The 26,192-nt window shown below is 37.0% G+C and overlaps 1 protein-coding gene across 1 annotated transcript in view; it reads left to right on the top strand.

Moving 5' to 3' along the window:
* DNApol-alpha180 (DNA polymerase alpha catalytic subunit) overlaps window positions 1-26,192 on the top strand; it is a 309,561-nt gene that overhangs the window by 58,432 nt on the left and 224,937 nt on the right. The window contains exons 6-13 of the mRNA XM_067088444.1: window positions 9,223-9,383; window positions 9,512-9,644; window positions 20,118-20,282; window positions 20,434-20,625; window positions 22,816-22,992; window positions 23,687-23,888; window positions 24,011-24,282; window positions 24,402-24,583. Of these exons, the coding sequence (XP_066944545.1) occupies window positions 9,223-9,383; window positions 9,512-9,644; window positions 20,118-20,282; window positions 20,434-20,625; window positions 22,816-22,992; window positions 23,687-23,888; window positions 24,011-24,282; window positions 24,402-24,583 (1,484 nt within the window). The remainder of the gene's footprint in view (window positions 1-9,222; window positions 9,384-9,511; window positions 9,645-20,117; window positions 20,283-20,433; window positions 20,626-22,815; window positions 22,993-23,686; window positions 23,889-24,010; window positions 24,283-24,401; window positions 24,584-26,192) is intronic.

Raw genomic sequence — 26,192 nt, forward strand, 5'->3', positions numbered from 1 at the left:
AACTGATAAAAGCTACAACCATGAGTTATTTTTTGTTGTATTCTACATGAAATTGCACACATTTTCATATATAAAACTTTATGTAACGACTAATATAAAACGGTAGAAACATTACGACAACGTGACGAAAGAATTTCTGAGATGTTCGGCCGAGTTACCGCGCTGAGGTAAGGAAAAAGATTTTTTCAAAAATTCACCATAAATTGAAATATTGTGCTGGAGACTTCCAATTTCTTGCAAAATGAAGGTAATTGATTGAATATTACTAGAATGTAAGAGTTTTAGCTTACAATTGCATTTTTCGACCATTTCGGTCGAGTCAAAGTTGACCGAAGGTTGAAATTTTGTCACTTATCGTGATTTATATGAAAATATTTCAAAACTGATAGAATCTACAACCATGAGTTATTTATTGTTGTATTCTACATGAAATTGCGCACATTTTCATATATAAAACTTTATGTAACGACTAATATAAAACAGTGCAGACATTACGACAAAGTGACGAAAGAATTTCCGAGATGTTCAACTGAGTTACCGCGCGCGGACGTAAGGGAAATTTTTTTTTTTTTTTCAAAAATTCACCATCAATCGAAATATTGTGCTACAGACTTCCAATTTGTTGCAAAATGAAGGTAAATGATTGAATATTACTAGAATGTAAGAGTTTTAGCTTACAATTGCGTTTTTCAACCATTTTGGTCGAGTTAAAGTTGACCGAAGGTTGAAATTTTGGCACTTATCGTGATTTATATGAAAATATTTCCAAACTGATAAAAGCTACAACCATGGGTTTTTTTTTTTTGTATTTTACATGAAATTGCTCACATTTTCATATATAAAACTTTATGTAACGGCTAATATAAAACGGTGCAAAAGTTACAACAAAATGACGAAAGAATTTCTGAAATTTTTGGCTGAGTTACCGAGCAGACGTAAGGAAAAAGTTTTTCAAAAATTCACCATAAATCAAAATATTGTGCTAGAGACTTCCAATTTGTTGCAAAATGAAAGTAAATGATTGAATATTACTAGAATGTAAGAGTTTTAGCTTTCAATTGCATGTTTCGACCATTTCGGTCGAGTCAAAGTTGACCGAAGGTTGAAATTTTTTGTAGTCGACGTACGGTACTTCTGCTCATCACCTGACAGACAGTTTTAGTCGACTTACGATACGTCCAGTCGGCGTTTAAGGGTTAATCAATTTCTCTTTTTTTCTTCCTTTCTCTCTCTCTCGCCAAAGGGTAGAATATGAGAAATAGAGATAGATAGATAAATAGATACTTAGTTCAGCCCTTCTCTCTCTCTCTCTCTCTCTCTCTCTCTCTCTCAGGAAAAGATACTGCTATTTTGAGCCTCTTTAACTAGTTGATATTAACACATAGGTGCAGTGTTTATGTGTGTGTGTGTTCATAATGTTTTAAAAATGTGTAATTGATATAGTAAACCCTCTATATGTGCAGGGGATGTGTACCACACCCCTCGCTAATAGCCAAAATCCGCAAATACTTAGAACCCTTCTAAAAACACTTAGAACTGCCTATTTTGATAGTTCAAACACAAAAAAATCCTCTAAACATGCTCATACAGGTATTATCCTACTTACGATGGGGTTAGGTGCCAAAAAACCCATCGTTTGTTGGAAAAAATGTATCTCAAATGTAGCCTAGCCTACACTAGGGTATTCAGTACCATGTATACAAATATGGTAGCCTAGCCTGCACTATGTATACTCTATACATACACGGTATAGTAATTATTAATATCAGCTAATTCTGGAGGTTCATGCAGAGTGAATAACAAACAAGAATTAGCTTAGCCTTCACTATGGTGTATTGTATACATATAAGGTAGCCTCGCCTACATTATATTGTACTCTATATATTAACATTATATATTATTATACAAACATCAACGTAATGAATATGCATCTTTTCCATGCTTTTGTATTATAAATTGCAATCATAGCGATCAATGTTTTGGTTTGGAAATCAATTACACAGTAAGTTTATTTCACCGTGTTTAACTTAGTTCAGAGCACTTTTCTTGCTTCTAGTTAGCATAAATGAATCTCTAGATACTTTATTTATATGGGGCAAGGTTATTTTTCTTTATACAAAGTGTTTTTAAGTCAAAATATAACTTAAATACGTCTCGTTGTGAAATTGATATAGCCATTTTTTTGTTAATAGATGACGTTTGCCGTTTGGGGCCATGTTTGTTTTGTGTAAAATAAAAAAAAATCAAGATTCCATTCGCTATTTTCACATGATTTCATCATAATACAAGCTTTATGTATTCATCCTTTATCGGCATAAAAAAAAGCAGTAATATGTATTCTTTTATGCCCAGTAGTTTTGATTAAAATACTTTCTCTTCAATTTTAATTACGTTCAAGTTTCATCCATGTTGCTGATGCATGATAATTTATAGTCATTATCAGCTTGAACATTGTTTTCTCAGCCTCAGCTACAACTTGCAGCTTAAATTTAGCAGTATGTTTCCTTGCTGATCTTTTATCCATACTGAATGGAGGTATAATGTAAAACTATATCAGTCCTATTCTACTCAACTTCATTTGTACTATAACTACGGTAATTGTTTATTATCGTACGATGGTTGAAATACAAGCTAAATGGCTGTTGTTATCTGATTCAGTTATAAGCAAAACAACAGTTTCTCATTCGGTTGTTTATGGCTGTACGCATTTATGCAAGAGTATAACATTGCTAACAATACTTTAATCATTCTCTTTTACCTTTTTAACCATAAGATGGGATAAAGAGATGGAGGAAAAGAAGGTGGTCTATTGTAATTTGGTCTCTCTTGGTGCCTGATTGTACGCTGCTGCCTGTGCCTGCGGGAAATTTAGAAATATTTTCTAAATATTGTTGTATCGGTATTAATTGCTTACCCCATCGAATTATTGTAACTCGAGCACTACCTGGGTACCTGAGTATTTTAATAGTTTTATCACAAAAAGTGTATTTAGTCATGAAAATGACATGAAAATACAGTAATTAGTGAATATTTCTCAGTGAAAAATACAGCAAATGGGTGAATTTTCAGCAGATAATGCATATATATATGTTCCATAGAGAAATCCGTGAATAGTGAGACTGCAAATTCAGTGGCTTTGCTGTAATTTCAAAGATTAATACAATAATAGGATAATAATGTAAGGTATATTTGATGTAGGATGATACTTTTAAGTATACATTTGGTATTTAAGATAGGCAGTTATAAGTGATTTTAGAGGGGGGTTCACCATTCGCAGGGGGTCTGGAACACATCCCCAGCGAATACGGAGGTGTGCTGTAGTGTGCAATGTGGTTCTGAAGAACAGAGATATGACACACTACGAGATTCACATGCAGATGTGATTGGGCCCCGAAGAACTGAATAATTCAAAGGCACATAAGTGCAATTACTGTAATAGGTTTGCAAGGCACAAAAATGTGCAGATGGTTTCACAAGGAATGGTAGACTGTTATGAAGAACACTAAGATTTGTTCATGAACGGTCAGGTTAAGCTTACACGAGGCGATCAATAGTCTAGCCAATCATGCATAGGCTGGGTGCTTAAAGCAATTAATTAACCCTTAAGGGACAAGCTAAATATATATCAGGCACACCCCCAGACCGGGCAAACTTTAAGATTGGCAAATTTAAGAAAAACACACATCAGTAGAAAACGGAAGAAATGCAAATGCACATGGTCTAAGAAAAGAATTTCTAAAAATTTTACCTAGCTTCCACGGTAAGTTGAAAGTGACTATTTACAACCCAGTTTTGGGCCTCTTTTACAAAACACTCATAAATTTTTCCCAAGGTATGCATGTTTTTTCTAATAATTTGTTTTAATTTGTAAAATTATAATTACAGATCACACAATATCATAATAGATAAGAACTAAAATCAGTAAAAATTTTTGAGTATATTTGTTGTAAAATATTTATGAGATTTACTGAGATGGGGAGATGCAATAACTTTTTGTGAGGTACACATGTTTTTCTAATATTTCTTTACACTTTTCTTTAGTTACAATTATAGCAACTTACTATAATAAAATAAGAAAAAATCATCAGGAATCCCTATTTAAGCAAATAAATTGGAATCCTGGAGCTGCAGAGAGCAGTACAAAAAAATTTCATGAACTATAATTGTATAGTTATCAAAGTTGCCATAAGTCATGTATGGACCTTTGAAGTGCTGTGAAATCTTTACCACTAAATAATGAAACTGTTATTTATTTATTTCCCATTTTTTTGTTGTAGATACTGTACTAAAGAGGATTTCTGTCCATTATTTTGGTAATGGACGACGGCAGATACGTAACAAAAAAACACAGGAAATGCTTAACATGCACGGACAGAGCCGGCTATGAATAGAGATTTTGTTCAACAGGAACAGGTTAAATAATTAAATGGACATTCAGAATGACAAAATGATGCATGGCTGTGTAGCAACACAAAATAAGCATAATTATTGCAGTGGGTAAAATAATTTAGGACAAATAACAAGATTTATATTTGCCTGTAAAATAATTACATATATGCCAGTCAAGGCTGTGTTGCATAAATGCAATGGTTTGTATTGGTATTTGTAAAGGGACTTGCAATGGTGCAAGTACTAAAGCAAAATTCAATGAAATATTCATCCCAACACTTTAATTAAGGAGACGTGACGTTTATAATAAAGAGGGGAAGTTGCAGAAAAGTAAAAACAAAATAATGGGAACGAACGGTGAAAAGACCCTGTAAGCTTAATTGATATCAATGATAGAGTAAAATAATAGCCAAAGGCTAATAAGATTTGTTGGATTTTCTCTTGAACATTGATAGCATAAGGTAAAGGAAATTTCAGTGGCAGTGACAATGATTAAAAGGCTTTTAACCCTTAAACACCGAGCCTCTATTTACAAAAGTGTCTCTCATATGCTGGCGTTCGAGAGTTAGCGCATGAATTTTTTCAAAAAAATCACAGCACGTTACTTTTTAAGATTAAGAGTTCATTTTTGGCTCCTTTTTTGTCATTGCCTGAAGTTTAGTATGCAACCATCAGAAAAAAAAAATATATTAAATATTGGAAATATGACAGCAAAAAAAAAATTTCTGATAAAATGCTAGCAAAATGGCTAAAGCTAATGAGTTATTTTTTTTTTTTTTTTTTTATTGTTGTGATTTTGGTATATAACAAATTGTAAAATGATCAGAGCAACACAGAGAAAATATTATCACAAAATGATGCATGAATTCACGTAAAAACAAGTTTTTTTCTAAAATTCACCATAAATCCTAAATATTGTGCTAGAGACTTTCCGTTTGTTGCAAAATAAAGGTAATTGATTGAATATTACTAGACTGTAAGTGTTTTAGCTTACAATTGCAGTTTTCGCCATTTCAGTAGAGTTAAAGTTGACCAGGTCAATTTTTCTATTTATCGTGATTTACATGAAAATATTTCAAAACTGATAAAGCTACAACCATGAGTTATTTTTTGTTGTATTCAATGATATAGATTTTTCATGTATGACACTTTATCAATATAAAACGAAAATATTGGTGACTAAAGAAATTCTGACTTACATGTGTTAAGGAAAAATTTTTCAAAAATTCACCATCAATCGTAAATGATTGAATTCACATGTTACAAAATGAAGGTAAATGATTGAATGTTACTAGAATGTAAGAGTTTTAACTTAGAATTGCGTTTTTCAACCATTTCGGTCGAGTCAAAGTTGCCCGAAGGTTGAAATTTGGTACATCGTGATTTATATGAAAATATTTCAAAAGTGATAAAAGCTACAACCATGATTTATTTTTTTATTTATTCTACATGAAATTGTGCACATTTTCATATATAAAACTTTATGTAACGGCTAATATAAAACGGTGCAAACATTACGACAAAGTGACAAAAGAATTTCTGAGATTTTCGGCCGAGTTACCGTGCGCGGATGTAAGGAAAAAGTTTTTTTCAAAAATTCACAATAAATCGAAATATTGTGCTAGAGACTTCCAATTTGTTGCAAAATGAAGGTAAATGATTGAATATTACTAGAATGTAAGAGTTTTAGCTTACAATTGCGTTTTTCGACCATTTCGGTCGAGTCGAAGTTGACCGAAGGTTGAAATTTTGGCACTTATCTTGATTTATATGAAAATGTTTCCAAACTGATAAAAGCTACAACCATGAGTTATTTTTTGTTGTATTTTACATGAAATTGTGCACACTTTCATATATTAAAACTTAATGTAACGGCTAATATAAAACGGTGCAAAAATTACGACAAAGCGATGAAAGAATTTCTGAGATTTTTGGCCGAGTTACTGTGCGGACGTAAGGAAAAAGTTTTTTTTAAAAATTCACCATAAATCGAAATATTGTGCTAGAGACTTCCAATTTGTTGCAAAATGAAGGTAAATGATTGAATATTACTAGAATGTAAGAGTTTTAGCTTACAATTGCGTTTTTCGACCATTTTGGTTGAGTCAAAGTTGACCGAAGGTTGAAATTTTGTCACTTATCGTGATTTATATGTAAATATTTCCAAACTGATAAAAGCTATAACCATGGGTTGTTTTTTGATGTATTCTACATGAAATTGCACACATTTTCATATATAAAAGTTTATGTAACGGCTAATATAAAACAGTGCAAAAATTACGACAAAGTGACAAAATAATTTCTGAGATGTGTCGCTGATGCTCTGTAGTGCGAGAAGAAAGAAATTCGCGCATACGCGGCTGGGTAACGCTTGTAAACAAAACAACAGCGTGATCCGTGAACTCCCAGCATCCCTCAAGGCACGTGATTTAAAATCTTTCGCAAACTAGGCCTATAACTATTTTTCCGCGAATATTTAAAAAAACTTTTTGTAGTTGACGTACCGTATGTCCACTCGGCACCCGACAGACAATTTTTGTCGACGTACGATACGTCCAGTCGGCGTTTAAGGGTTAAAAGGACACGTGATACTAGACAATGCTTAATTTTATTTAACTATACATCTCGATGAAACAACCGTGAACAGCCAGACCACCAGAACGGTGGCCGACTGTTTGACAGTTCGACAGCTGTCAGCGCTTGAGATGGCTGCCAACTTTGACAGATCCATGGCTGCGAGTACATTTGCACTCAGCCAATAACAAAAATCACTTGACCGGGGCTAGCTGAGCGCTGTTCTACCTAGGAATTCCCAAAAATGAAATACATAATGAAATGAAATGAATTGCACGAATCTTTCTGAGTGAATGACACACAAACATACTTAGAGTTTAATTACACTTTGAAAACGTACACAGTGACTCTACGAGACTAAGAACATTTTGAAAACATGGTCTTTTAATCTGTGGGCAAGAAGGATATGGCCGAGCTCTCACAGGTGCTGAGTGAAGAACATGGTGGAAGATGATGGGCCTACCAGGGGCAAAGCTAAGAGCGCTGACTATTTGGTGCCTACCTTGCGGCTCTGGAAATTTGCAGATTCTTTAAAAAAAAATTTGATTCTCACACTTCCTATAGTTTCGAACATGTGCTTTAGTTTCACAAAAGAATTAACCATCCTTGCACTACCCTAGAAAGTCCAGCTGACATGCAAAATTTGCCACATGCAAGGCAATGAGCCTTTAATAAGGAAAAAACTAACCTACAGCCCCTACCTGTCCCAACATTTGTAGTGAAAGTATTATTGTGAGGTTAAAAGAGGGCATTGTAGCTATTGAAATACACATGTATATTTGATTAACGTTATGATAATGCAATTTTGAATTATTGTACAGTATAATTATATTTTTCTTTTGAGATTATTATGCAGTTGTTGTACCCATGTCTGTACAATAAACTTATTTGGATATAAGTATTATCAATATTATGTAATATTAGCGTGGGCTGTAGAAGGAGGCATTATGATTAAAATGCATTTGATTATGTCCATATGCTTACACTTGCAGTTGTCATTGCACTCAGTTTCCCCTCTTTAAGTAAAAAGCTTCCACACCTTTCATGGCTGTGGGGTGGTGGAATGAGTTCATTGAAGGGCTTTAAACAGTGCGTGGTTGTAATTTCAATTACTTTTATATTCATAACATATTTGTCTACATCTCCCTTTGTATTCGTCCCATTTTTACTTATGATTATTATCTATACTGTACTGTTGTATTACTATTTTTGTGCTTTTCAAGTCTTCTTACTCTTATTATTTGTTTTGTTTTAATTTTTATTTGCTCTGCCATACCTTTTGTTTACTTCTTAACTTTAATTATATATTAGTCACCTTTTATAATTAACTGGATGTAAACAAGGTTTGCTAACAAAGGCATTGTAATGGCTTACTCCATTGTTAGATCAGTGGTTTTCAATTAATGTAAAACCAGCCTGAATTCATAAAAACTTTACATAATGATATAATGCTTGAACCTTGACATATTCATATGCATATCCAACAATCAAATCTTTTATGGGGCTAATTTGATTATTGAGATTCATGGCCTTAAGGATTTAAAAAAAAACACAAGTAAAATGGGAATTCTGGTTGAATTGACTTAAAAATGTCCTGAAATCGGTATCTTAAATTTTCCTAACTGCCATACTCATACCAAAATATGAGCCTGTTAGTTATAATATCTAACAGGTTCATATTTTGGTATTAGTCTGGCGGTTAGGAGAATTCAAGATATCGATTTCAGGACATTTTTAAGTCAATTCAACCAGAATTCCCATTTTACTTGTGTGTGCATTTTTTTTTTAAATCCTTAAGACCATGAATCTCATTAATCAAATTATCCCCATAAAAGATTTGATTGTTGGATATGCATATGCATATTTCAAGGTTCAAGCGTTATATCAGTATGTAAAGTTTTTTATGAATTCAGGCTGGTTTTACATTAATTGAAAACCACTGATCTAACAATGGAGTAAGCTATTACAATGCCTTTGTTAGCAAAACTTGTTGACATACAATAAATTATAAAAGGTGACAGTTCTGAATCAATGTTATTATTATACTTAGATAAGTAGACAATTTGTTTTTCAGTCTTGTTATATCAAGGATGATTAATTTTTCACTGTATAATTGACATAGGAATTGACTACCTTTTTATGAATTTGTGAGTTGTGAGTGACCTCTAATTCTAAATATAGATATTGTGGCTTTGTTGTGCAATGAGGGTGTTTTTGAATACAAACACAATACCCTTTGATAATTTTATTTCCCTCAAGATCAGCACATCTCTTATCAAAGATGATGTAGAAGAGGAAGAAACTGCAGTAAAAAAAGTGAAAGAGCCATCTGTTAAACTAGACGAAATGGAAGTGACCATGGAGAATAAGGAAACAAAACAAGAAGTTGAGGTGGAAGTTAATCGTGGTTTCAAAGTCAGGTAAGTGGAAGTCATTTTTCATAAGTCTCTCTCTCTCTCTCTCTCTTTGAATTTTAACACTATAGTTGTAAATATTCTGCAGATTCTTTCAAAATATTTTATGTAAAAATGTAAGATATCAATTGCAGACCCAAAGAAGAGGAGCAGATATTGACTGGAGGATGGGAGACAGCCAGAGGAGGGTTAAATGAAACTATAGTGAAGGATATTCAGATAGATTCTTCTCAGTTGCCTCTAACTACCAATGCTAAAGGAGAACAAGTTAGTATTCTCTTCATTTTTTTTCTTATAAGAATAAATGTTCATCATAGAATGTTTAATTTATAAGGCTGGCAGTTAGAGTTGTACTAAAATGAGTGATCACTTTGACCTTGTTTCGTTGCAACCCCATTATGCCCTTATTCTCCAAATTTCAGCAGGACTGCTAGTCTTCTGTTTGTCAGAAATTTAAAGTATGTAGCAACTAATTGTAGTGCATGTGTGAATCCTGAACCCTTAGATATTTATTTAGTAATAATAAAATATTTATTTAGTAATAATAACTCTCTTCTTAGTTCTTGAGGTGTTTATTTAGCAGATGATTGCTTTAGGCAGGAGTTAACCACCAGCACTTATTAATAATTACCATTCCATTTTTCTCTATTAAACTAATTCATGTCAGCCCTTTTTCTTTTACTGCTTTTTGGAAGTGAGAATAATTTAACTGTACTGTTTATTGTTTGTTCATGTTCTAAGTAATAGCCAATTGTAAGTCATTGCCACATTGATCTTTAGGAATATAGCTCTTTTGCAATATTGCTTCAAAATTCCAGCTCACAATTTGAGTTTATTCCTATGGAAATACAAACCTAAAATATTTTGTTCATGAATATTCCCTGACACCAGCTGAAATTGGTCCTTCAGAAAGCTCATTAACAAAGTGGTTGATCCGCAGCAGTTAGGAGAGTGGTATGGCTTACCCACCATTCCATAACTGGATGCGTTTTGTATATAACATTAAATAGTATTTTCCTAATTGTTGGATATGATTTCTTGTGACTTTTCCCCATTTTTAATTTCCATTTGTTATTTTCCTGTAAAGACAATAAATAAAACTATAATTAAATCAAATCTACAAAATTATGAAATGACAGAATGTAAATATTGCAATGGAAAATTCAGTATTGAAAAATTAAATGATCCCCATTCAAATTGTAACAGATCTGATCTTAACAGAGGTAACATTTGTTTGGAAATGGTCAACATTTGGCACCATTAGCTAGATCATACATTTTACAATTTTATGATTATTTGTGACCTAAAATTTTGTGATTAGAAGAATGGCTTAATACCTTAATTATTCTCATCTGCAAATCAGAAAAAGACAGAAGTAATGTAAACAGTTACAGATCAGTTTCATTATCAAGTTACACATGTAAATTTTTAGAGGAAAATTATAAATGTATGAATCGATGGCACATAAATGATAATAAAGTATTGATGCTTACCAAGTTTGGATCACAGAATAATAGATTAATGGATGTATAGATTTGTTTTCCTCTCTTGAAGATCATATCCATAAAGGATTTGACTACAAACAAATAATGATAGCTGTTTTCCTTGACATTCAAAGAGCCTGTGGCACCACATGGAGATAGTATTAAAAACAGATAAAAAATAATATATATGGTCATTTGCCAATTTTCATTGAAAACTTGCTGACATATGAATTAATGATTCACAACTTTAAAATGTAGTTCCACAGGGAAGTGTTCTTTTAGGCAGTTCTTTACACTCGTGGTAAATGACGTCAGTGGTCAACTACCATCTAAAACCAAAAACAGTATTTGCCTAGACAATTTTGCCATAAATTACACAGCATCAAACATGAGATGTGCCAAACATAAATACTAATTGTATAGTAAAAGTAGAAACATGGGCCTTATCATTAGGTTTCCAATTCCCCAGCAGTTATTTTTTATAAAAATGTAATGTGCTAAAATGGAGAGGTTGATTTAAAGGTTAGGGGTTATCACACACCCTTTAGTCAAAAAGCTTGGAAAACCCATGTAGCCTGTATAAAATTCAAATGCAAAAATGCATCCAATTTAATAAAGGAACTATCTCATACAAATTGGGGAGCTGACAGACCATCCTTGACATTGCTTTACAAAGGAACTTTTATGTCTGTTTTGTATTATGGATGCCAGAAATATGTATTGGAGCTTTTAAATCAAACTCAAACTCTTTGGTACAAGTTGAAAGTGTTGAACCACTTCTAACCCTTCTTCATGGCTTAATAATAATGAGTAATGGAGTTAAGATGAAGCAAATAATACAACAACAGAAAAACTTTCTGATCAGTGAAATATGTTAAGAAATAATTGCTCGCCACCTTTCCCAGTGAAAGCCAGCAGACTTGGTCAGTAAATATAAATATAAAATTTACTTCGGTAATATTGTAAAATTGCCTCTTCCTTGGAGTATGCATAAGATACAAACTTGTACATAGTTATAATATTTAGTTGAACTATACCAATACCCCAGAACATCATATGTAATATGCGAAATGACATAAAACAGGATCAAATTTTAAATTAATAAAGGTATACAGGCAGTCCCCGTTTACCACAGACGTTCGATTTTACTATATTCATCTTATTTCCCAGTGTTCTCAAGAATGGTTTTAAAAGAAATATGGCCTAATCAAAATTATAAAAACCAAAAATAATGCAGTTTACTTTCAAAATTATAATTTTCAAATGATTTTTGACCCGATGTTCCGGATTTTTGGTTACGAACAACTGGCATGATCCAATTTCTAATTATCTTGTCTCAAGAATAGTTTTAAAACCTTGATTTTTTAAACAAAAATGATCAATCCTTATTTGTATAAACATTTTTTAAACATTTTTATGTGAATGTCCAAATTGTAACTCCAGAAACAAATTTGGTCAGAATCTCCATCATTGTAATTAACCCAATAATAAAATCTTTAACAGCTGTAATTTAGTAAAGGATAAAGGTTTATCAATAACAAATACAAGTCATTTAGGGTAGCCCTGTAAAGCTAAAAAAATTGGCTCAGTAGTTTGGCTAAACTCCTTGATAATAATCCACTTCCTAGAACCAACCTGTAGTATAGAAATCTTAAGGGTGTGAATTGTTTGATTAACTGATGGGCCTTGCTTCTTTTTATGCCCTAGTAGAATTGCTGTTTTTCTGTCTACAGCTCTCTTGGTGGAAGACAGTGTCATCTTTGATTGGATAGAAATGAAAATGATGCTTACTCCTGTTGGTTGGATGAAAATCTCACATGGGCAGTCACTTGTATAACATATGATGGGTTTTGCACAGTGACTCAAATGGCCCCATTACAATTTAGATGGCTGAATTGGTGGCATTTCCCTTTTATTCACCACTTACATAACTCAATTATCTTGTAAAACAAACTGCAAATATTATTCTTAGTATAGGTATAGATACTTGAGGCTTGTATATCTATCTATACAAATGTGCATTTAGAAAATTGATATTTCATATGTAACTTATCAAGTAATTCCATAGCTAATGTGTCTACCTTGCATGGCAACTTTTTTTTAACTTAGTGGTAGCACTTCTTTTGTTTGTTTTTTTACATGTAGGTGACAGCCCTGCCCACTACTGGGGAAAAACAGGAACAACCTGGCAGCCATTATCCAATTTGCTTCTGCCGTGTTTTGTGTGAACCTTGTTCCATTTTGCAGCAACTTTGTTGGGTTTTCCTGAATTTCTTTCGTGTTTGGTGAAGTACAATTGTTTTGTTTAGGTTGCACTTATGTTAGACAGTGTTTAGGAAGTTTATATTTTGCAGTTTTAACTAGCTTTCAGTGAATTACTTACGATTATGTCTGACTCTAGTAATTCTAGTATTCGCTACTGTAGCGTGTTAGGATGCAAGTCTAGACTTGATAAAGCTTGTTACAGTCCTCATATGATCTGTGCTAAGTGTAGGGGGCAAAAATGCAATGTTGATAAGACCTGCAGAGAGTGTTCAACTATGGTGACTAAACAGTGGGAGATACTTAAATCTCATTTAGATAAGGTAGAGAGAGAGAGAAAGAGGAAAGCAGCTTCTAGAGCTGAAAAATGCTCTCTCTCATAGTTTAGAGACTACACCAAAAGCTTGTTTAGAGGTTAGCTCTGTTGTGCTTCCTTCTGCTCTTATTCCTGCTTTTTCTCCTACCCCTTGCCCTCCTACTGTACAACCTTCTCCTCCCTTGCCTGGCTTCCATGCTTCCGATCTTAATGCCATTGCCAGTCTCGAGTCTAGACTTGATAAAAAGCTTAATCTCTTGAAGTGGTTATGGAAAAAGTGTTTGCAGAGAAAGTGCAAAGTGATAGTGCAGTGCAAGTGGTGGAGGTGGCTATCTGTCTCATTGGTTCTCCTAGACCGAGGTCCCTGTCCTGCTCCCCCAAACCTGGAAAAAGACATACCAAAAGTTAAAGGGAGGCCAATGGGGTTTGCCCACGGGTAGTTGCCCCCTCAGTCACACCTGTTGTCCACTCCCAGGTGTTGGTAGACAGCCACTGGAAAGGCTTATCCCCAAGGGGATACATCCGTTGTCCTCCAGCTCTTCAGATGACTACGGTGTGGACAAGAAATGGCGCAAACGTTATCTGAACTGTTCCTGGTCCCTTAAGTGCCCTTCTGAAGACCATGGTTGGCGTCCAGACCCTCTGCTTGTCAGGTGGTATAAGCAGACCCCAAGCAGTCCCAGACCATCTTGTAGTTTCTCCTTGGACCCTTCTGTTCCTGCCCCCACACATCAGCACCCACCTGTGTCTCCCTGGAACAGTCTGGAGACCCTCTCACCTGAGCCCCCCAGCATCTGCTCCTGAGCTCCCACATCTGGCTCCCAAGCACCCAATGCCCATTCCCAAGTACCTAGCTCCCGCTCCCAAGCACCCAGCGCCTACTCTTGGCTGCCTATCACCTTTTTCGTTCTCACCTAGGTCTCAGAGAATAGACCTCCAGCGCCATCTCATTTGTCTTTGGACAGAGACGAACCTGCTCTGGCTCCAATTGAACATCATTTGGCTCAGGTTTTGGACTTGCATAAGAAAGCTCCTTCTGCTTCTAAACCTGCTCAGGATGACCACCTGTCTTGTATTTCCTCGGAAGAAGAGATTGACCCAGAATCTGCTTCTCCTTTGGCATATGCTGCCCTGCTATGGTATTTGATGGCTAATTTTTCTTCCTTTTCCACCCCAGCTGCTCCTGCTTTGCCTGCCTCATTGGTCCTTTCATCCTCTTCTAATTACTCTTTTAAGGAAATGGGTGACAGGCTCTCTGCCAAAAGGGAGCAGGGTAAAGTGTCTTTCGCTTTTTAAAACAGGCAGCCTTTGTCACATTTGCAGGCTTTCCTTCCAAATCTCCAGTGGAAGTAGTGCATCCCCTCTGGTGGTTCGTCTTTCTTCTGTCTGTTCTTCCCTTTGATGAATTGCTTGGGGAAGTTTTGTTTGTGGATGGGGCGGCTGGTCCCTCTGGGTCGTTGTCGGATTCCATGTCGGTTGACTGCTGGGCCTGTTGTGGTGCTGCTGCTGTTGGTGGCTGTGTGGGCTCCGCTGACTTGTGGGCTATGTGCACTGCGTCGAACAGCTTCAGGAATTCTTCGACTGGTATGGCGGAGGCATTGGGCATGGCCTCCACTGTTTTGCGGGGTAATCTTGTGGGAAGTACCTCTCTCACAGGGCCTAGTAATGACTCAGGTTGGCTGTCTGTGACGGGTAGCGTGATGTGCCACTGCAACTGTTTGTAGACATGCAATGCTCACTCATCTCCTATGTGTGCCCCCACGCAATTGAGGAATTTCTTGGCTCTTGGGGCGGGTGGCATGCTGAAGGATGGCTTCAGCTGGTCCTTCAGCAGTTCTTAGGTGACAGGGGTTTGAAGTTCTGCGAGTCATCCTGCGATTTGCTCAGAGATGTCATCCAGCAGGAATTCGAGGATGGCATCTGCTTTGCATGTTGAGGAGGTGATTTTCTTTGATTGGAAGATTGTTTCTGCCCTGAAGAACCAAGCCTCAGGGCTGTGGGGCATGAATGGAGTTAGACGTATGGAGGCGGCTGCGATGGTCTCAATGGAGAGGTGAGCATCGTTGGGGTTGGCTGGGTCAGTCATCTCCGTGATTACCAATGTAGCGAAGGTGGAGTAAGAGTCAGCGTCTACATACGCTGACTCTTACTCTTCCGACAACAAACAGACAGGTCAATAACTCTGGCGAATGGAAATGTAGTATCTGACACTAGGCGAACAAAAATAGAGGTCACTGCGCAATCATTTGTGTTTGTTGACAGATGAATATATACATTAAATTGATATATAGGCAGTCCCTGTTTATCGGCGGGGGTTCCGTTCCTGATGGAGTGACGTTAACCGAAAGTCACCGATAACTGGATATCAGCGCATGTTGGCACCTAAAATCCAGTTATCATTGCCAAAAATCCAGTTATTGTTGTCCCTAGACAATTACCATAAAACCGGATCACCGATAACCGAGGCTGCCAATAACTGGGGACTGCCTGTACAAGGCATGACTGAAGCTGTGGTACATATGGCAGAAATGCTGACATTGTAGTGTGTATGGTAACAAAGATACATTTAACATGACAGTAATATGAATGGAGATATATGTCTAAAAGATACTATATGTATGCTGTGTTTCTTGTGTCCATGTGTTTCGTGCATGGAGAATGATGTTGTGAGGAGATTAGTGAGCCAGATGTGTGGGGTTCACGTAGAACCCTACAAGCCCTTCTCAAGAAATCCTCTATCTGGGGATGACACTGAACTCTCGGGCTTTTCTGTCCCCCAAGAGGATATTCAGCTGCCTTTAAACAGTCCAGGAGTTTGTAGCCCTGTCGTCTTGTTCAGCTCAACAATGGATGAGCCTATTGGGGACTCTGGCCACCATGGAAACTTTCGTCAGACTGGGCAGATTACGTATGAGAATACTTCAGTTTTACATGAAGGCCAACTGGAACAGGAAGACACAGCCATACAGTCATGTTTTTCCGATCACCCCGGAGATAAAATTGGACCTTCAGTGGTGGCTGTCAAAAGCTAGGCTGTTAGAAGGGAAGTCTTTTATCCTCTGAACCATGACCTAGACTTCCATTCTAATGCCTTGGACAGAGGTTGGGGAGCCCTGCTAAACAGTCAGGAGGTCTCAGGGACAATGACTCCAGAACAACAGGACTTACATATCAATGTAAGAGAGCTGAAGTCAGTTCAGCTTGGACTTCATAATTTTCCGCACCTAGTTGGCAACAAGACAATCGTGGTGCACGCTTACAATACCACAGCCTTAAATTACATCTGCAAACAAGGTGGTACCCATTCCTTCTCTCTCTGTCAAGCTGCAGGAGAAGTACTGCTTTGGGCAGACCAAAAACGAGTTACTCTTATCACTCGCTTTATCCAGGGAAAGTTGAATGTGGTGGTGGATGAGCTGAGCTGTCAAAAGTGAGTCCTTCCCATGGAGTGGACCCTGGATCCCCTGGTATCTCTAGACCTGTGGAAGTTGTGGGGCAAGCCAATGATGGACCTTTAGCCACCTTCAGGAACCATCGTATTCCTGTTTTGCTCACCAGCCTCGGATCCTCTTGCATGGGCCACGCACATCATGCTTCAGGATTGGTCGAATCTGGACCTTTATGCCTTCCCACCCTTCAGCATGATCAGGGAGATGTTGAACACATTTGAGACGCACTACAATGCGACCATGACCCTCAAAGCCCCGTTTTGGCCTCTGACGGAGTGGTTCCCAGATCTCCTACATCTGTTGGTGGACTACCCAAGGCTGCTTCCCCAAAAAGTATTGCTACTCAGACCATCCCACTTCAGAATACACCACCAAGGTTGTCTGCTCTCTCTCTGACAGGCTTCAGATTGTCCGTAAGCTTGTCAAGAGTGAAGGGCTTTTCAAGGGAAGTTTCAGAGGCTATTTCAAAGTGCAGGAGGAAGTCTTCTAGCCTCATCTATCAGGCCAAGTGGTCAGTCTTCCGACAGTGGTCCCACAACTACAATGTCTAATCTTCTGAGACCACTTTAATGCAAATTGCAGATTTTCTCCTTTTTTTAGGAATACAGTAAACCCCCCATATTTGCGTTCTCATGGTTCGCGGACTCACGCATTCGCGGGTTTCTCAGTGGAACATATCTAGCCATCATTCGCGGAAAATTCGCCCATTCGCGGTATTTTTCACTGAGAAATATTCAGTAATTACTGTATTTTCATATAATTTTCATGAATAAAGCACTTTTTGTGATAAAACTATTAAAATACTCAGGTATAAGCATTTTTACAGGGTTTTTCTTGGTTTAAGCTATCAAAATGGGCAGTTCTAAGTGTTTTTAGAGGGGTTTTAAGCATTCGCGGATTTGACCTATTCGCGGGGGGGGTGTGGGACACATCCCCCGTGAATACGGGGGGTTCACTGTACCAAGAACATGTCTTCCTCTAGCATCAAAGGCTATCGGGTAATGCTTAGCTCCATTTTCAAGCATAGAGGTTTGGATCTGTCATTGAATTCTGATGAAACAACAAGGGACAACACTTTGGTCTCGTGGAATCTGGATGTGGTCCTGAAATGGTTGATGGGCCCATCTTTTGAGCCCTTTCGCTCTGCTTCTATTCGGAATCTGACATGTAAAACTCTCTTCCTCTTTGCCTTAGCTACGGCTAATCGCATCAGCGAACACAAGCTATTGACAAAAGAGTAGGCTTTTCTCAAGGGGATGCCATTTGCTCCTTCACCTTAGGATTTCTGGCCAAGAACGAGGACCTGTCCAAGCCCTGGCCTCATTCATTCACTGTGAAAAACTTGATGGAAATTCTTGGTCAGGAGGAGGAAGAGAGAGTACTGTGTGCAGTCAGAGCATTGAGATACTACCTTAATAGGAGAAAAGATCATGGGCCTCTAGTAATCTTTTGTGTTCAGTAAGGAACCCAGCTGTCCTGTATCAAAGAATGCGTTGTTCTTCTTAAGAGATTTAATCAGAAAAGCATATTACCAGATCCAGGGGGACATTTTACCAAACTTGAAAGTGAGAGCGCATGATATCAGAGCGGTGTCGACTTCCTTGGCTTTTAGACATAACTTGGCCTTGACTTTCATTATCCAGTCTATGTACTGGAGGTGCAGGTCCATTTTTGCTCCTCACTACTTGACGGAAGTAGAAACAGTGTTTAACGATTGCAGTACCTTGGGGTCCGGTATCGGTGGCTGACATGGTATTGGGTGGAGAATCATAGGAAGCACTTTTTCTCCTACTGTCTTTTTGTCTTGGTGTAGGGTTTACGAGTTTTGGGGAGCCAGGGGGTACAAGGTACCTGGAGTATCCACCAGTCTTATAGGATAGGTTGTGGTTTTTAACAAGTTTTTTCAGAGTAGGTGACAATGTTGTCTGGTTTTTTAATGTTGGTACTGCGCCCAGGGCAAGGGCACCTTATTGTATGCTTTGTTAGCCATCAGGCATATCCTCCTCTACAAAGCTCCAACTTAAGCAGAGGCGCTCCACGGCTCAACAGCCAAGCCACTACGGGTTAAGATGAGCACCAACCAGAGGCAGTATTTGCCTGCAGTAGCTCTCTTACCAAGTAAGGAAACAAAAAGCATTGTATACAATGCTGGCAGATTTTTCTATTTCAGATTCTATCATGCTTTGATGTTTTGGAGTAGACTTTACCCATGTATCCCACCTCCATTCAATGTGGGATTCAGCTATGTAATTACTTGGTAAGTTACTTAGATGAAAATGACAATTTAATAAAAAAAATTAAGTTTTATATACCTACCAAGTAATTACAGAATCAGAGCCTGGCCTCCTCCCCTCTTAAGGACATGAGGACACAAACAAATTGGATAATGGCTGCCAGGTTGTTCCTGTTGTACCCCGGTTGTTGGGGGGGGGCTGTTACCTACATGTAAACAAATAAACAAGAGAAGTGCTACCACTTAGTTAAAAAAATTGCCGCGCAAGGTAGATACGTTAGTTAAGTAATTAATTAGTTGGTAAGTATATATAAAACTTAATTTTATTGTGAAAATGTCATTTTTCCCCATTTACATCTAAAGGAAGAATTTAAGTATAATTGCTGGATATTCAAATTATATGAGAAAAACTTTTGTTTTCAAATGAACTATATGTAGGATAATGTAATTTTTCATTTCCATTCAAAGATTGAATGATAATTATCAAGACAGAGAAAGGTCATTAATTTTCCAATACTGCAGCTGAAATAAGTCTATTAAAATTTTGATTTCACTAATCAAGTTTATAGGGTTTTAAGGATTTAGCCTTCAAAGTAAGAAAGTGGAATAACTAATGTCGATATGGGTAATGGAATGAGTTGACTTTTGTAGCTTTTTTAGAGTAAATACATCATCCTACTACCATTTGTTATAAGTGGTGAAGCTAGGATGGTAGCTGGTTATGAAGTGATTATTAAGCCTTCCCTCCTTTATGAAATGTGGATTTGGACATTATTGAAATAGAAGTAGTTGAAGGTTATTTGTGGTGTAAAAACTGACATGGTGAATGACAGGTATCCTTCTTTGGGTTGGTTTTCTAGGCAACAGAAAATTTTAATATAATTTTTTTTTTTTTAATATTTTACTGAAGGTGTCACTGACTAGACAAAATGAATGAGATCAAAGTAATGCTTTGGATATATGAAATCACATAATAGTTTAAAATTGGTATTTCAGGTCTTGAGGTTTTATTGGTTGGATGCATATGAAGACCCCTTCAAACAACCTGGCACTGTTTATTTATTTGGAAAAATTTGGATTGATTCCGTTCAGAGTTACACCAGTTGTTGCATTTCAGTAAAGAATATCCAGCGTAGAATTTTTCTTTTACCACGAGTTAAGGTGAGTTGTTTTGGTTAAAGAGTGTGTAAATGATTTGCAATGTTCTTATATCTATTTTTTATATAGTTTTGTAATTACAAAAGATTTCTTATAGGACTTGGCATAGCCTTTAAACTTACGATGTATGTTTGATTCATTTGATGTGTTTCAGCGCCTGGATTTAAAGACAAAGCAAGAAACTGGTGACGTGGTAGCATGGGACAATGTGTATGAGGAATTTGCTTCAAAAGTAGCAGAAAAATACACCATTAATGAGTTTAAGTCACGAATAACTAAGAAGTTTTATGCATTTGAGAAGTTTGAAGTCCCAAATGAGTCCGATTATATGGAAATACGTTATTCAGTAAGTAGGTCATTTGATTTTGGAGGCCCATATCGCAGGCTAACAGCTTTGACAACTGTTGAATTGAAGAGCATGCAAAACTGAATAATTGATAGTATAGTTTTGTTGACAATGTTTTTTTCATTAATTTTGATAAGATTACTAGATTTTTAATAGTTTGTTTCATTACAACCCCTTCAATCATAATGAGCCCATATTTATGGTGATGAATATCCCCAGACTGAACAGTGTTTTGTCTACTAGAAAGAAGGATGACAGTCCACTCCCATAGGTAGAAACCAACCACCCTATGACATCCTGTGTTATTAAACTAATATTTTATAACAAAGGTAGAGTTTGTTGCAAATATTGTTGGTAAGCAAAAATCAAGTTTTTTTTATTGGTATTTTACTGTTCCGTAATGTTTGGCACTTCTTCCTGGTAATTGTAGGTAGGTTTTATTAGCCTTATATTATGTGATTTATGGATTTTTCTCAGGGTATCAGTTACTTTTTCTCTCGTACCCCAGCAGTAGTAACTTTATTGAGCATTGCTTTCCAGGTTTTTAAGTAAAGTGGCTTAGTCTTGTATTAACGCTTGTATTCAGTGAGTTTTGTGTGCTACCTGGTGCTGATGTTTTTTTATGTTTACTATCGTAATTTGTGCTCTGTATTTTTTTAGTGCTTTGTTTTGCTTTATAAACTTTGCTGTGCCTCAGCAGTTTTGTCAGGGTATTCCTGATAGGACCTATTGTATCTCTTTGTCATCACTGACATTGACCCACATTTGCATAGAACTACAGTAGTGGTATCCAGAGTTGGTCACCCTCCCTTTTTTGTAAGATGTGTTAAGAATGATTGCTGCTCCCCACCTGCCTGCTTCTTTGGCTCTTGAGTCATCTGTTTCCCAGTCAGTGACAGAGTCTTCTTTTTCATTTTAACAGTGAAGTAGCCCTGTCTTCAAGTAACTTAACTTTCCTTGCTACCTATCCTGCATGTATGACACACCCACTTCTGTACCTGTCAGCTATGCATTTGTGGTACACATTGATTGAACTGGCCACTACTGCTCAGCCATCTCTTTCCACTTGTGGCTGGTAATCAGCCTCTCTGCTACTCAGATTGCCTACTTGCTGACTGGACTACCTGTCTTCCATTGTGGAAGGAGAATTGTAACCAGGATGAGAGCGCATGGTAATAGGGTCTGTCTTGCGCTCATGACTTCTTGGTCAAGAATCAAATGACTAGTCTAGGACTCTCAAGTAATGAGCATGTGCGTCATCCATTGTGGGCCATTTTCCACTACCTACAGAGAATTCAAGACTAAGAGGTGAAAATACTTTTCCTCTAGGTCAGTGGAAAAAGCAGGTTTCATGTCATATTAGTACAGGCTATCATCCTAATCTGGATATATCCTCAGTTTTGTGGCCAGGTTCCAGTCAGTGTTAGTCTACTTTTGCTGAGCTTTATCTGAGATATATACACAAATTATTAGACTACTACTTGTTATAACTGGTAGTGACAGTGAGTCATGTTTTACCCTTGGGGAAAGATGTTGGAAGGCTCCATCTTTTACTCAACTTTATCCGCATCCATTCATTCATGATTTGCTAGATATATAGTCTTCCGGGTTCACTGACATTGTCTTACTTGGGTAATAGGTTCCTTATGCCTGTGAATAACCCTTTGAGTTAACTGAGCTTTTATATCTTGACCCACACAGTTCCAAAGTACCCATAGATTCTTCGAACCTGGGTACTCAGCACTTCTGCCTCCCACTAAAATTTTGATTTAGACTAAGTAAGATTTATGGGGGTGTGATGAAAAACTCAGGTTTTATACTATAAATATTTTAATGAACCTATCAGTAATATTCTGCTTTCCACCTCCCACCCCTTTTTGTGTTGCTGCCACATGTCCAAACAATATGAATAGTGAAGAGGTTGATTGGTTTTAATCTGTTGATCCAGGTGGTACATATGGACTATTCTTTCTGGTAGACAAGACTGATGAGTTTGGTGATATTGAAAGTTAATCTCTAACTCCCTGTTTTCAGTCTTAAGCACTGAATGGCTGAAAGTGTCCCAATGCTTTGCTTTGTAGCCTAATTTTCATATATCAGCCAAGTCAAAATTATGATTTCAGGTGTTTGTGTAAAAGCTAGTTTGTGCTATAAAAATTTGCTACTCCATGTTTTGAACTTTTCTTGAAGGCTGACTACCCTGCTGTGTCTATGGACTTGAGTGGAGAGACCTTCAGTCATGTTTTTGGTACAAATACATCCTCTCTGGAGCTCTTCCTTTTAGAACGTCAGATCAAAGGCCCATGCTGGCTAGATATCAAGCTACCACAGTTGCCATCAACACCAGTGTCTTGGTGTAAGGTGGAGGTAAGTTAATCGTAACTAGTTTATTTCTTGTACTTAGTTTTGAATTTTGCTATGGTCTTTATTTTTATGCCCTCCACCTGTAAGGCTTCCACTCACAGTGTGCCTTGCTAGGCACATTATAGATGGTAGTAAATGTTCTTTGTAGCTCCATTTTGGCCCAAATGCATTCCTTTTTAACTTGTTCTCTTCCTACTCTGTTGATCAGATCATTAACTTTACGCCATTTAAGAGCAAAGACTTGGGTAAACTGTCTAGTAATGAGAGACTGTGGTTTGACTAAGTTAACATTTTAATATTTTATTTTAATAATTGTCTATAAACTGACAAATTTTATTCTGAAATATATATTGTAAATTCTTCTTTCTGTCTCCCCTAGTTTGTTAACAGAGAGAGATACCACCTTTTTAAAATAAAAATATATTACTGATAGTTAGGTACAGTATAGTTATTTTAGACCAGACAGGGACAGAATAATGTTATTTTAGCCTAGGCAGGAAGAAAACAAGAGAAGAAAAGGGATGAAACAGAATTGGGCTTTATCATGAAATGATAGAAGTACTTCTTAAATCAATAAAGGTTTTGAGTCATGGAAATGAGAAGCTTAGATAATAGCATAAATTTTGATTTGCTCTATGCCATGTACATTAGTAGACATTTGACTGTATTTTTATTTCAAGTGCACTTCTCAATGCAGGCCATAGCTGTGCAGCCAGACTATGTTACTCCTGTACCCAACATAGCAGCACCCCCTGTAGTAGTGATGACTGTTGTCATGCGAACAACAGTTAACCCAAAGACACACCAGAATGAAATAGCTATGGTGTCATGTCTTGTCCATCATGAATTTCCTCTTGACAAAGCTCCTCCAAATCCTCCTTTCCAGGTGCACTTTTGTGGTATGTATTGTGTCTGCCTCTTCTTTATTCATTTGTGTAGAAATAAAAGTGACTTGAGATAGAGTATGTGATCATGAAGAAATTAATTTCAGAATTATAATTTTATTTCTGATTTTTCCAAGCTATGACACACCCATCTGATGTAATTTGGCCCTGGGATTTGAAAGATAACCTACCTCGATATCAGTCAACCAAGATTGAAAAGTCAGACAGTGAACGGGCTCTTTTGGGATTCCTTTTGGCCAAGATTCATAAGATTGACCCAGATATAATAGTGGGACATGACATATTTAACTTCGATCTGAGTGTTCTCCTCCATAGAGTAAATGTAAATAAAATTCCCCATTGGTCACGCCTTGGACGTCTCAAGAGAACACAGATGCCAAAGCTTACAGTAAGTCAGTTTATATTCTGTACATTTTGAGGGGACATAGTGCATTTTTTATTCATGTATATGGAGCTTTATAAATGCAGGTTACTATTTTATTGATAATTTACAATATACTTTTTCAGAGTAAAGGATTTGCCGAAAGGGCAGCTATGTGCGGACGTTTGGTCTGTGACTTGAAAATATCATCAAAGGAACTTATCAGAGCAAAAAGTTATGATTTACCTTCTTTGGTGTCACAAGTATTGAGAGTGCCAGAAAATGAATGTAGATCATTGACTTTTGAAGAGGTGAAGAAGATGTATGAGTAAGTTATACTCCTGTTTTGTAATTATTTTATTCCAGATTCCTTCTGTTGTGTAAATGCTGTATCTTGGTTGGTGATCTCAAGATACCATCTCTCACTCTTTTCCTAAAAGAAGAGTACTTTTACAACTCTGTCATTGCTTGGACCTTATGCATCCATCCTCCAGCAACCTCAGATTTTATGAAATGTACTGAGCTGGCAACAGCTCTGCAGAGGGCTTTTTGGCATGTTCTCTTTTGCAAGTTTCATCAGTTTTTCTTTGTTCCATCATATTTAATGCTCTTCTGTTGCAGCTTTTCGCTTATTTTGTTTGGAAGCATGAAAATTTGTCTGTATAAACTTTACTTTTGGAAAATCTGGACTTCAGCTGACAAACATGGCATGCAAATGACAGTTGTTAAGCTTAGAGACATCAAAAATCTCAAAGTACCAAAAACCATAAAGGGATTGCAATCTTTTTTCGGGTCTTCCAATATTCTATGTGGTTAAGTACATGAAAGACTCGGCAACAATTGCTCATCCATCATACCAAATGCTAAGCAACAATAAAGTGGCACTGGTCACAAGTATGGCAGAGAGGGAAGGATTCTTGACTGGAAATGGCATTAAGCCACAATTTTGTACATCTTACCATTCTTATATGAATGGAGAAGTTAAAAACTTTGTGTGATTTCAAGAGAAACACGGTGCATGGCAAGGCCACTACTACAATTATTTTTTTTTTTTTTTTCTTTACCATTCGCAAATCCCTTGTTCACTTGCCACCTCAATTGGCGCAAGACATATTCAACTAATTTCAAGCATTATCATGGCTTTGTATTCTCTTCGCTGTAAACCCGCCCTCGTTTGAACCATTAGATTTATAGTTGAATCGACTTGAGTCCCATGTAACATTCCTCAACGCAAAGTTTAAAGAGGTGTAAAGAACAAAAAACATTTAACCTCATGTATCCATAACTCTTCCCTCTCCTACCATCCCCTTGTAATTCCCAATCTCTTCCTTCCATAATTTGCCACCTCACCCCTACCCCTGCCATTTTAATATATTGATCTATATTTAAGTGTTTTCTGAAGTAAAACAAACGATGTCACTTAGACTCCTTGGCGGAAGCTGTCGAGAAGAGAGGGGATGAGAGAGATCGTGTGATTAATCGGATAACTATATTTTCCTTGCCATGGAAAGATGAAAAATTCTTTTCTATCTCGAAGAATGTGAAGAGAGATTTATGTATGATGATAATAAGAAAATATGCTGTTTCAACTTAATGATTAAAAAGAGACGAAAAGAAATAATTATCTATTGCTTACCGGAGCGCAGGCGTACGATCGAATCGCCAGCGTGCAAGTGCATAAACATCCCAGGCGAAGGCGCATGTACGATCGTAAACGCTATAGGCGCAAACCTCGAGCGACCGGTCGGCTGTGAATATTCCTTAGCTGGCAAATTTAGAGAAAAAGGCAGGAACTCCTTGTGTGCAATGGCGTGTGAAGCGGTGGTCAGTTGACGTGAGTTATGGCACAGTGGCGGACATTGTGGGAGGTCCTTCGTCCATAAAAGAAATGGGGACTGGGTGAGTGGTGAGGGGGCGGGGGCGAGGTTGATAATCGG

Source organism: Macrobrachium rosenbergii, chromosome 44 (genome assembly GCF_040412425.1).
Source record: "Macrobrachium rosenbergii isolate ZJJX-2024 chromosome 44, ASM4041242v1, whole genome shotgun sequence".
NCBI classification, from domain to species: Eukaryota; Metazoa; Arthropoda; class Malacostraca; order Decapoda; family Palaemonidae; genus Macrobrachium; species Macrobrachium rosenbergii.